This window comes from Pseudochaenichthys georgianus, chromosome 12, assembly GCF_902827115.2.
Source record: "Pseudochaenichthys georgianus chromosome 12, fPseGeo1.2, whole genome shotgun sequence".
In the NCBI taxonomy this organism is placed as follows: domain Eukaryota; kingdom Metazoa; phylum Chordata; class Actinopteri; order Perciformes; family Channichthyidae; genus Pseudochaenichthys; species Pseudochaenichthys georgianus.
This window is the reverse complement of record NC_047514.1, coordinates 20861361-20874659: the sequence shown is the minus strand read 5'-3', so window position 1 is coordinate 20874659 and position 13299 is coordinate 20861361. Positions and strand designations below refer to the sequence as shown.

The window sequence follows — 13299 nt, the reverse complement described above, 5'->3', positions numbered from 1 at the left end:
TGGTAAAAAAATAAAATCTTGATTTTCAGAAAAACTACAAAGGAAAAAAGTTTCTTGGAGGCCCCACGATCGGTCCCACATCATCACATAACCTTGTTGTGGAAATCTAGTTTTAAATACCGGATTACTTTTGTTCAGATTTTTCAATTGGCTTCGTCAGTGTATATTCTTAAATAAAGGAAATTAAATAAAAAGTACAAACGTGAAAGTGAGACTCAAAAGTTGTGAAGAGTAATGTGAACCAGGTTTAACTGGTGATTGGTTTGTAGAAATCTGCCTTACAATCATCTTTTAGTATGCTTTTATTTTGAAGGCGTTGATGTCTTATTCCGGTATCTATCCCTCCTACAATATTCTAACTGGACGCATCTTTACTGGTCCGTGCACAGTGGCCACTTCCATAGTGGTGAGATTGCAGTTTGTATTGCGCATGACAGACATAACAGACAGATGAGGTCGCTGTGAGAATAAATGACAGCATGAATAGACCTTCACTGGTTAGGAACAAGTATGCAGGTCGTTTACTTAACTACTACTAAACGGCTAAAAGTCTGTAAATAATGGGGGATATAGTTTAATCCCTGCAAAGCAGAAATGAGAGGAAACACATTGTACATTCTGCCTTCGATGATTTGATGATATTTATTAAATCAACTCAGTATACAACAGCAATCATAAACATAAAATAGGCTTCCGTATTATTACAAAAATAAATTGGAAAATATACATTTGCACAATTAAGTGAACATTTTTTCCAGAGATATAACATTTGATTTAAATCAGCGATTTAAAAATGTTAAAGTAGGGTTGTTTATATTTGCACTGATTTTTAATTGAAATTTCAGATTCTTCTTCAGTCAGGATTCAAGACTCCCCTGTTCCAGTTTCACCTCTTTTGAACTGTAATAAAAAAAAAAGACCCAGTTATAAACCATTTACTCAATATATCCTCTTAATGACCATTTGTATATTATTTACTTACCATGTGTTACCTTGAATGCTTCAAGAAAACTCCACGGTAATGAAGAATACAAAAATGGAGATTTTTCTTTTTTAAGTAAATGGAGGCTTTCTGGATTATGCGTCCACCATTGAGGTAGCAAAATTAAATAATTCAAGGTAACACGTGGTGAGTAATTGCAATTCAAAAGATTATTTTGTGGGTGAATCATCCCTTTAAGCATACATCATGAATATCCAGCTCGAGCAGAACGTTTTATAAAAGGTACTCACCGCATTCTTCAACAAGTTTCCAGATTTGGTAAAGATGTTGGGTTTTCTTGAGGCTGGTTTGACGGTCTCTGCGTTCTGCGGGTCTGCCCGGGCCAGAGACGGAGACTGAGGCCGAGAGAGGCTGGGGGAGGTTTGAGTGGAGGGCGTTGATAGCGAGTAAGACTGAGGGTTTAAATAAGTCGTGTAGGGCTGAGGTATGTAGGGCTGAGGTGTGTAGGGCTGAGGTGTGTAGGGCTGAGGTGTGTAGGGCTGAGATGGAATGAAAGGCTGAGAAGGTGTGTAGGTCTGAGGAGGGGTATACGTTTGGGAAGGGGTGTGGATTTGAGAGGAAATAGAAGTCTGGGAAGGAGTGTAGAGTTGAGAAGAAGTGGAAGTTAAGGAAGGGGTGTATATTTGAGAAGAGGTGGTAGTTAGGGAAGGGGTGTAGATTTGAGAAGAGGTGGTAGTTAGGGAAGGGGTGTATATTTGAGAAGAGGTGGTAGTTAGGGAAGGGGTGTAGATTTGAGAAGAGGTGGTAGTTAGGGAAGGGGTGTAGATTTGAGAAGAGGTGGAAGGGGTGTAGGTTTGTGCCTGTGGTAGTGTTGGTGTGTATGACTGAGGCTGTGTTTGAGACGGTGCAAATGGATTAGTATGTGTGGTTATGTAAGGCTGTGTCTGTGGGATGGACTGATTTGCTGTCGGGGAATCGAGCAGAGTAGGTGGTGGTGGTGGTGGGAAGCTGTCGGGATCTTCGTCTGCTTCATCGACAGAGGAGTGGAGCTCGTAGTGCCTCTTCCTCAGCTCCCCCAGACGGACCCTCTCCTGCTCCAGCTGGCTCTCCAGCTGCAGCACCCGCACCTGAGAGATTTAAAACATCGTAAGCGACCTCCAATCGACAACAAATAATATCAAGATGATACATTTTGGGACTTGAAAGCCTCACCTGAGTTTCCATCTCCTCTGTTTTCAGTTTGATCAAAGATCTGCCAGAGAAGTCCATCAAAACTGCAAAGACATCACATCAATTATCAGTAAACCAGTTGATAGATTGCTGTTACATTTAGTAGAAATTCCTGATCCCCAGAGGATGAATCCTGACGATTTAGGTGAATATTTCTCCAGCTCCATAATAAGATTCATAAAGTCAAAATGTAAATATCCTAAAAACAATCTTATGTTTCCCAGCGGTGGAATAAGTACTCAGGTCCTTTACTTAAAGGTCCCATGTCATGCTTTCCCAGTTATTACCCGTCCCCTTGTGTTATGAAGGTTTTCCTGCATGTAAACGGTCTGCTGAGTACAAACCCTCAAAGTACACCCTGTAGCGAGTAAAACTCTAACACAGAAAAGACCTGTCTATGCTGCCCCAGAACGCCTCGTCCATTTTTTTCTTCCAGGGCCTATTGACGTCACTAAGTCCAAATGGACCAATTGGCACACAGCTACAGAACAATAGGCACACCCTCTGCCAGGGTGGACTCCCGAGCAGCTCAGGAGTCCGCCCCGCGAGGCCCCCGGAGCGGACAGTGTGAGGTGGATTTCCCGCTCTGTTTCCCTGGATGCTGGATATAGCTCCGCACATACACACACTCACTCAGCCTGAGCTCCGCGGTGTCCGCTGGCATGGCACACAGACCCCACGCAGCAACCAGGACACGACACCAGTAATACAGCTCATACTGACGGCTCCTCGAGCCTCAAAGGGCGGAGCAGCGAGCCCCGCAACGTCCCGCCAACACGGCACCCAGACCCCACGCAGCATTCTCATCTGTTTGTCATTACTGGTGTCATTTTCTGGTTGCTAACAAACGCCATTGTAAACCATAAACACTGATGTCCCGCTGTAACGGTGGTTGACTAATCAGAACAGAGTGGGCGAGCTGACCAATCAGAACACAGTGGGCTCATAGGGAGGGGGGGGGAGGAGCTCCAACGTGCGTGTAGGACAGAGAGTGAATACACATACTATACAGAGATGCTGTATGAGAAACCAATGTGATTGTGGAACATTGAACAATGTAAATCTATTCTAGTAGACCTCAACAATGGAATTATGATCAGTAGAAATGGCCATGACATGGGACCTTTAAGCAAAAGTAGAAATACTAAAGTCTAAACATACGTCATTACAAGAAAAATATTCAATGTAGTGGTGTAAAAATTACATAATTTGCCTCTTAAATGCTAAGGAGAAAGGCTATAAAGAGTTATGTTCCAATACTTGAGAGAAGAATGTCAAAGTACGTTACTTGAGTAAGTGTACGTATACATTCCACTACTGGGAATGAGTTAACAGACATGTTCACTGCAGGATGAATTATAATAAAACATCCCCTCTCACCTGGGTCAGAGATCTTCTCCTGCCCGTGTTTGGTGGAGGTGACGACCACAGCAGCCATGTCATTAACGTGGCGCGAGGCCTGCTTCAGGGTCTGCAGCTTCTTGTTGTTACGGTCGGCCTTCACCTAAAATAACAAAGCAGCACTTCAGAATTCATCTACATCTCCATACATCCAAAGAGCTCCTAAAAACAACGTGCTGCTATCCAAACAAGTTTTACATTTATAATGAATATGTGTCTATTTGCCTGAATAATACCAGAAATTACTTAAGAAAACAATACACAACAGCAACATTTAGGATTTTTTTTTAAAAACACCACCAGGTACCTTTGTGGAGATCAGACTGCCTTTCCTGCTAACAGAACAATTTTTTAACTTGACTTTGTACCTTTGAGGCAGCAAGGAGCTGAGCTGTGCTCGCAGCGATCTCATGTGAACACGCAATGAGCTCCTCGTACGCTCCTTTTTCAGCCACCACCCGGTCCGCTGAGTCTCTGATAGCAAAGAAGTGAAGAACAGTACAGGTTCAATATATAGGGATTCAGAACATAAGACTAATATTGTACAGTATGTTATTCTTGGACACTTACAGCAGCTGTGTGGCGCCCCAGCCAACAGCTTTAGAGGCAGAGATGAGTCCCTCTGTCCAGCGAGAGTTCTTGCCATAAAATTCTGTAACAGACGCTGCTCCCTACAGGAAGAGCAAAAGTGTCAGTATAAAGAACATTGAACTATGGTTTCTTCTTGAATACTTCACCCACAATAAAAAAAAAAAATGCAGAACTGCCATATTGTCAACATCAATTTACATCTCTAACAGAACTCTTAAATCATCTCTTAAGTCTTTTGCTTATAATGTTGCCGGAGAAGGTTTGAAACTCTGCTGTAATTTCTCCTTTTTGTGACTTACCCTGCCTCCTTCCACAATGTCTTTTTGCAGGTCAGCAGAAGCTGTAACCAGCATGTGAACGGCCTGGAGAGGAAAAAAGGAGATCAGGAGAAACTCTGAGTGAACATAAATCAAAATCACAGAAGTTCACAGAAATGTATTGTAAAAGTAAAGACACGGGTGTGATTTTTAGGTACATCTCCGTCAAGTGGGAAATAAGTATTTTTTTGTGTGTGTTTCTCTTAGTATCCTAAGATACTGTTATGTTTGGCTGTGAAAAAAAAAAAATTATTATTATGAAGGGCAGACCATCTATTTGTATTTATTTGTTTTTTTTAGAAAGGGGCAGGTCACATAAGATGTTATTCTTCTCCCTGCTCCTTTTCGCTCAATGGTGGAGTCATGTTTTATGGCAATTGTTGTACATTTGGTTTTGCATACCATGAGCGGGACAAATAAAAATGAAATGGAATGAAATGAAAGTTATATATTTGTTGAATACATAAAAAGAAATTTCTTACCTTCATCAGGTCTGAACAGGATCCCAGGATACTGTAATGAAAAACAGAAAAACATCCCACAGGTGCTGGTAAGAAACTGATAGAGAGAAGATTAGAAAACATTTACTAATTTAGAACAATACAGTATTTTTCTTACCTCTGGTTGACCTCCAGTTTGATGCCAGAAGTGTCTTTCTTTGCCTGATTCATTATCTCCTGAGAAACAGAAGTTTGAAACAGAATAGTTAAGAATCACAATGTGTGTGTGTGTGTGTGTGTGTGTGTGTGTGTGTGTGTGTGTGTGTGTGTGTGTGTGTGTGTGTGTGTGTGTGTGTGTGTGTGTGTGTGTGGTCCAGAGTTTGTCAGGTCTATCCATTATGCTGTGTCCTTACGCCCATTCTCAGCACAGCCTCTTCAATGGCAGTTGATGTGGCGATCATTTCTTTATCCACCAGGTATTCCAGCTCTCCTTTTTGCAGATCCTGCCCTGTTGGACGCAGACCCTAAACAGGATTGATCAAGTACGCGTCAGAAATTCAGCAGCAAATACTTAGTTACAGTATACAAATACTTCGTGTTTTTCCAGGTACAAAAATCTGTACTTTTTCACCACTACATTTGTATGAAAGCTTAAGTTACTTTTAAGCTTCCCACCAACAATGCTACACCTAATATACAAATACATTCTGAAGTATTATGAAAGGTTAACATAAGACCTTCTTGATCCCTTGATGAATTTGACCAGCTACCCAGCATAAAGTAATTCAAAAAATAAAATATAAATTGCTATCAATAGCAGTTTGCTCTTATTACTCTGATGAAGGTCAAATCTGTGTCACCTGTGCCAACCCGAGGAGGCGTTGGACAGTGAAGCGCACGGCGGAGGGATCTGCTCGCTGTAAACTGGCCTGAATCTTTAGATCTTTCAAGAACTGAAGGCAGTGATTCGCACAATCCCGACAGCTGTCAGTCAAACCTGCATGAGAAGGAAACCGGAGTGTTTACTGTTTGTTCATTCTATATTTAGTTTATGCCTTTTCAGTTTCCGTGTGAGCGTGTCTCTTACAGTCGGCCTGGTCGGTGGGAGCAGAGTGAGATGCTGCTGCTCCGTTGACAATGGTGTCAGCAGTGAGGTGGGAGAACTGTGTGACCGCTCTCAGCAAACCACTGGCATCTAAAAACAAGAGGGAGGAGCCTTACATACACTCGTCATCTAAAACAAACATACTTTACCTTTAAATCAGAACACAAGCACAGCTCACTCACCATTCCTGTTTCCCAGGTAAACCACGTGACTCTGCTGCATTTTGTCAATAGAACCCAGAGTGATTTCAGCTCGGTTTATCAAATAATCTGAAAAAGAGAAAGAAAATTTAAATGGGAAATGATACGAAAAAGCATTGAGCAATTCTAAGATGTATATACATAATGTAGGAGGATATCATGGTAAATTTAAAACAATTTAATAAATGTTTATATACTGTTTTTAAATGTTCCGTTGATGGGATATAAATAACGTGTTATCAAATGAATGTCAACTTAATCTAAAATGAAAGCAAATGATGCTATTATTGTCAGTACTAACTTTAATAATAAGTATTATGTACATACAGTTTTGAGTAAATACATATATTCGTCTTTGGATTGTTCGTTTTTATTTTCATTTTTTTCTTCTATTATATTTAGGATGTTCCCTCTTTTTACTGAGACAAAATAACCTTTTAAAAAAGGACCTAAACCTAAGCAATTTTCACTATTTTTGAAACTTTTATAGACTGATAATAAAAATAATCGCCATTTCAAAAACATACTTTTATGCAGATATGGTGTAACTATTGGAATTATTTAGTGGGAGACAAAAGAAATAAGGTTTTACCAGGTGAGCTGATGCAGCTGAGGTGAATGGGGTCGTCCAGTTTGGCCACAGCGTCCAGTATGATGCCCTCGGCCTCCACCACAGCACACTGCAGCAGACAGAACTGCTCGTCCTGCAGCTTCTGGGTCAGCTCACCCTCACGACACGCCTGAGGAAACACACATAAACTCATCAGTAACTAACCACTCCATAGTAGGTCACACAGATTGCACAGGTGATATAGTGTGTGTGCAGCACCTGTTGCTGTATCTGGGCATGCAGACTGCCCACTTCCATGCTGCTCCTCTGCCTCTCCTGCTCCAGGGAGCTGTGGTGGAGCTGGGCCTGCTGGCGCAGGGAGTTCAGCTCCGCCTCCTGGTCCCTCATGGAGCGCAGCAGCACCTCCCTCTCCGCCTGCAACCCTGCTATAGAACTGCTCAGCTGGGTCCCACTCTGAGGAGAAAAACATGCATCAATCAGTTTTTTCAGAAGAGGATTTGTAGACGAAGTGAGAAAGTTAGCATTAGTATTCCTACCATTTCTCTGCTCTGCAGGGCGCCGTTTGCACGATTTAACTCCGACCGTGTCGAGTCCAGCTCTCGCCTCAGACGGTCGATCTCCAACTTCTGCTCTGCATTGATGGTCAGCTGTGGAAAGGCAAGTTTAGTTTATTTGTATCGGACCTTTGAAAAATAAGTCAATTAAAAGTCCTTAAAATACATTTGTATTAAGAAATAATATAAAATAAACACAAGACACATAAATACGCTTGAAAGAGAATAAAATAAATATGGGATAAAAATCTGCGTGATGCTCAGCGACTGCTCAGACAGAAATGTAGACACAAGTTTGACGTAAAAGTGCAGAATTAAAGTAAAATGTTTAAGCCTTAATGTATATAAAAGAGTTAGAGCAGAGAGTTTGTTTTCTATTTTTGCTAGTTTTTCTTATTATTGTATATTTGTGTTTTTGCAAAACACATGCAGATAAAAATATTACCAGGAAAAATGTTGCACATATATAGTTACTGTGTGATGACTCTGTACCTGTTGCTGCAGCTGCGCCCTGAGGGCTTCCAGCTCTCGGAGCAGGCGGTCCCTCTCCAGGTCCTGGGAGCCCTGCTGCTGCTGGGCCTGCTGTCTCAGCGAGGAGAGCTCTGCGTCTTTCTCTCGAGCTGAGCGCAGCAGTACCTCCCGCTCTGCATGCAGAGCTGCCAGGCTGCTGCTGACCTGAGACCCCTCCTGAAAAAGACAGAAATATGTAAGTGCATGAATTAAACCTCTATATAAAACCATTTATTGAATAAAGCTGCAAATCTCACTTTTCTGTGAGCCAAACGACAAGCACAGAGTATTATACTCCTATTCTGTCTGTCAACACAATGAGTGATATATATCTTTTTGATATATGTATTTAATATTATTTATAATATTATTTAGCAGGGACAGTGGCCATTAATATGCATTTCTGAGTGAGCCAAGAAACATACTATAATGAGCCAAATAAAGGCATCCCAAAGATGCTTCATTTGACATGCTGCAGAGTAAATAAGACTGGGTAGACATTTAACAGTCCCAATACATAAACTCCTACACGTAAATATTGGATGAACTTTTTAGAAACGAAAAATATTTGATCAAACTCATAGTCAAAGGGTTGTAAATGTAATGGCAAAACATTTACTTTAGCCTGATGGTGGTGCTGTAGAGTTTGTTGTAAATGTTAAAACTCATACTGAGTCAGGTGTCTTTCTTGCTGTGATTGTTGATATCCATCTCTACTGCAGTTTAACCCTTCACATATCCATTTCATGAGACAGTAAAGTGTTTAGAAAACATAAATAGCTCGTTATCATACATCCAGTCTCACCATGTCTTTGTTGTCCAGCGTACTGCGAAGGAGAGCCAGCTGGGCTCTTTGCTCCAGAAGCTCTTGGTTGAGGCGCTGAAACTCCTGCTGCTGCTGATTCATCTGATCAGGAGAGAAGACCGTGAATAGCTACCTACAACAGTCTTTGTTTTTCAACACAAAACACTTTCTTGTGGAGAAATATCACAACAGAAGGTGTTCTTTTTCTGTGCCGTCTCACCATGTTGCTGTTCTCCCGCCGTAGATTTTCCAGCTCGATTTCAAGCTGCTGTTTGCTTCTCAGCAAATCATCGTGACCATGTTTTGTACCAGAGAACAACTTCACTGTTTCTGCATTCTGCAAACACACAACATTTTTGGCGTGAACCGGATTCTGTGCAACTATGGTCCTACAACAGCCTCATAATCAATACGAAAAAGAGGAGAAAATGTATAGTTATTTTAGGAATGATACTTCAAAGTGTCTTTATCTCAGGTTTTTCTCAAAATGACAGAATGAGTAAAAGAAACAACAAGGACGAGGAGGTTTACCTTCTTCATTAAGTCAGCGTGGCTGGTGATGAGCTCCGCATGTCTCTCTTTGAGTTGAGTGAAACGAAGCTCTGCTGACTGAGCTCGATCTGTGGAGACAATGGGATGAAAAGACACATTAAGACTAAGCTACATTTATATTTCACCAGTGCACAAATCGGCTTACTTACGGTCTGCCTCCTTGTATCCGATCTGAGCCCCGACGTTGGCGACATTAGCGCACCGTAAGCCCTCCACCTCCATCCGCAGGTGCTCCTTCTCCACCATGGCCATCTGTTTGTAGTTACGCTCCTCCTCGACCTCGGCCTCCAGGCGATTCACCTGAGACTTCAACTCAGTTAAACACCTCCGAGCCTGAGAAAAAGATCACATCATATATAATAGTTAAACACTCAAAGGTAACATTTTACTGCACAAAGAGTACATTTACTTGTCAAACTTTTGAGTACTTTTGATACATACTTTTACGTAAGGTTTTGATTGCAGGACTTTAAGTTGTAGGGGAGTATTTTCACAGACGGGTTTGAGTCTTTTTTTTAAGTAAAGGATCTGAAGACTTCTTCCACAACTGAGTATATATCCAATGTGATAATCTCACCTCAGACTTGATGAGCTGTAGTTCTGGTCTGAGCGCCTGCAGCTCTCTCTTCAGACCCTCGTTTTCGGTTTCCCTTTGGTCCACTGGAACATCCTGTGCTCCCATTTGGTTTGGCAAATAGTACTGTCATGAGAAAGAAATTAAACGTCAGCCGTCCGTGATACCAGAAAAGGAGGTGGAAGGCATTTTTTTCTCATTTTTGTCTCGCATGTACCTGTGGCATCTGTGGTGCATCTCTGGTCTCTGGTTGCTGTTCCGCCTCATCTCTGTCGGTACGGTCCTCGTTAGGTATCACCACCACCGCCCTCTTATATTCAGCCAAGGCAGAAGCGCGGAGGAAGTTTGGTGGAGCCTGTGTATTAAACAAAACCTTTTATTTTCAATTAAGGACTTTACAGTGTGGAATGAGTACTTATGTTAAAGGTCTGAATACTTTCATTTTTCAAGTTAAATCTACGGAAATATTTATGGTACTTACATCAGGGAGATCTGGGATCTGGATGAAAGTTTTAAAAAACTCAGTTTCTCTGGCTCTGTCAAAGAATTGTTTGAGGCTGCAGGGGAAAACATATCTGTCACTAACATAGCCCAGAGATGGAATAAAAGTGTGTATTTGCTAATAGCTCTGAAATCCTACCTGTTAAAAAGATCTCGGAACCGCTCTCGATGTCCAAGAAGAATATCGGGAGCCATGCCTGTAAAGCAGAGGATATGATTATTACCTTTTAAGGCTTTATCTAACACTATAGCTCGATTAAATAGAGAAAAACATATTGCTTACAGCTGTGCAGTTTGAACATCAGCAGGACAGTGAAGTGGTAGAGGAAGCTGCAGTCCAGTATCAGAGGAATCAGAGGAGTCAGTCTGCACTGTCCAGCTGGAGTATCAGATTTGGCGCCGTTGGCATCAAGCTGACGCAGAACTTTGAACAAGAAAAACAATTCTGGTGCTACTCTGTATTTTATTTATTGCCAACACATCCCATTAAATCCTCAGCAAGTGTGTGTATCATAATCCTAAAAACATCTCCAGAATGATCGAAAAAAGATGGACTCACCTGTCTCCTCCATCTTCAGTCCAGCATCCAGGTAATCCATCAGTTCCTGCGTCATATCCAACCTGCAATACATTTAAACCACATTAATGAAGCACATGCCTGATATTTAATGAGAAACAGAAGCAATTATTGATGGTGGTAAACTTACACTTTGTTTTTGTCATTTCCTGTTTCCTTGTCCAAAGTCTCATCACTGGCCTCCAGGTTGCCTGGGATCAGCTTGTGCTGTGAATTTATTTTGTAATTAAAAGTTGTATCATTCTAAATGTTAACATGACATAATATAAACCCTTTAACAGTTTTATATAACAAAATATATATAAGTTACCTTTGCATGAAATTCCATTTTGAGGCAGAGGAATTTTGCAGACAGTGCAACAATTTGGCCGTATCGATCATGCAAGCTTCCCTGGAACAACAATAAAGAGTTGTCATGGCTTTATGCATTGGTTTATTTACACAATTCCATAGAAAGATAAAATGTATGAAGCCAGAACAAAATGCTGATTAAAGATCATGGCTATCATTACAATCTTTGGCTCTGTAGTATGAGCAAATCTTTTTAGATGTCTAGCGTTCAATGTTTAACATATATTTATTTCATTTAGACTAACTTAAAAACACAAGACATTTTTATTTAAAACTGGGAGACTGAGGCACACATTTTTCTTTACTTATTTACGCTACGTCATACTTCTACTCCAATTTACTACAAAAGTAAATCACTATACTTTCTACAGTTCTACTACTATGTGTTACTTTTCAGATTAGATTTAGCTTTTACTGGTACTTCCTACAAACATTTGACAATGAAGTACTTCAAACATTACTAAAGTCAAAGATCTAAATACTTCTTCATCCTCTGCTACTCACCCAGAGAACGCCCATATCTTTGACGTTGCGGCAGTATCTGTGAGAGTCTCTAACGACCTGTAGTCAAACACAGAGGGGCGAGGTTACAAAAGGAAGAGTGGGTAGGCCTAAGGGTGAGACAAAGGAAACAAAGAGACAACAAATAAAAGATTGAGAAGATGTTTAGATTTGAACTCACATTTCTCTGTCCCCCCCGGAGCACTTTGTGCAGCAGGTAGCAGAACTTCCAGCAGATCATGGAGTTGCTGGAGAGAGGCAGGTTGAGGGTGTAGGACCAGAAGGTGGCAGCTCCACTCTCCTTATACGTTCCCATGATAATATCTTCACCGCTGTCAAGGAATCTCCAAAATACTAATGCTATAACTTTCAGATTAATGGTTCAGAGTGAAATATATTGACAACTTTTCAGTTATTGCCATATTTTCTTATCCAGACATTCGTGTTCCTAAGAGGATGATTCCTAAAAACGCATTTGAACCTCAGACTTTCTATCTAGCGCCACCAGCAGGTCAAATGTTAACTTAATTTCTGTTTTGCTTTAAGTTAAGCCTCACAAAGTCATTACCATGCATGCACGGTGTACTCTTGTGTTAATTAATTTGGATTTACTTTCTTAGTTAATTGGGACAATGCAGTTAAAAACTCAGTGTGAAATTGATGTCCTTTGCAGAGTTTGTGCTATAGCTAATTTTCAAGTCCAATACCTAGTTGGGCTTTTAGATGTGTAGTTAAAATATACAGCTTTCTAGTTCATTAAACAGCAATATAACGTAAATAGAAATACAATAAAAAACACACCGCATATTGCAATACCGTCACACATCTTATAGGCTACCATAGTTACTTAGAGAAACTTTGATATTTAGCATTTTGTTTGTCAGTTAATGAACCATGTTGAAACATGGTTTAAAATGTAAAAAGTAAAAGGATACTGCGCACATATTTCTCTTTAAGTGGAGTTTCTCCTGAGACGAGAGTTTTGCTGATGCTGTGGAGCTGAAAGAAAAGAGACTCAACTTTAGTCAGTCAACTTTCCTACGGGTAAACAACGACTGCCGCTTGCGGAAATAGATAAAACAATAAGATAACAAAAAGAAAATACAAGGTTGGATATGGACAAACACGTCAAGGGGGGAAACATTTACAATAGTGAAAACATTTACTTAAAATATCTTATTTTTGTAGGGTTTAGCTTCACACTTAAACAGTGATACAATATTACTTATCAAGGTGGTTCCCGTAAGCTGATTTTCACAAACTATAGAAGATGACAACAATAAACCAGCTCCGAAGTATAAAGGTTTGATTGTAATAAATAATAAAAACATACCTGTTGTTTAGCGAACTGCTCTTTCTCAGCAGCCAACGCTTTTTCCGTCTTATTTTCGCTTTTGTTCTTCGTTTTGCTCATGTTGTTGCTGTAAATCCACACAAACTATAATGATATGAATCCTCAGAGGTCCAGCTCGAGGTGTCTGCTCCTCACCTGTGCCCTCGTGGCCCTTTAAAACAACAATAGATGCGTCACACGCTATGGTCAGACGTGGCGCGTGCAGTCCTCAAAAGAGCTCTC

The 13299-nt window shown here is 40.7% G+C and overlaps 1 protein-coding gene across 1 annotated transcript; it reads right to left on the bottom strand.

The window, feature by feature from the left end:
- Positions 1 to 675: 675 nt before the first annotated feature.
- LOC117456260 (huntingtin-interacting protein 1-related protein-like) lies at positions 676 to 13244 on the bottom strand. The gene is made up of 33 exons (XM_034096070.1): positions 13057 to 13244; positions 12659 to 12722; positions 11905 to 12047; positions 11727 to 11783; positions 11182 to 11262; positions 11002 to 11078; positions 10854 to 10915; positions 10578 to 10718; positions 10434 to 10491; positions 10275 to 10350; positions 10011 to 10148; positions 9797 to 9919; positions 9369 to 9552; positions 9199 to 9287; positions 8888 to 9004; positions 8668 to 8769; positions 7845 to 8039; positions 7335 to 7445; positions 7057 to 7251; positions 6820 to 6967; positions 6210 to 6296; positions 6010 to 6117; positions 5783 to 5919; positions 5336 to 5446; positions 5101 to 5159; positions 4965 to 4995; positions 4465 to 4527; positions 4145 to 4245; positions 3943 to 4048; positions 3554 to 3677; positions 2156 to 2217; positions 1234 to 2070; positions 676 to 900 (listed from the first exon to the last, which is right to left on the bottom strand). The coding sequence occupies exons 1-33, from the start codon at positions 13135 to 13137 to the stop codon at positions 865 to 867; spliced, it is 4104 nt and encodes a 1367-aa protein (XP_033951961.1). The 5' UTR covers positions 13138 to 13244; the 3' UTR covers positions 676 to 864.
- Between the last annotated feature and the right edge of the window lie 55 nt (positions 13245 to 13299).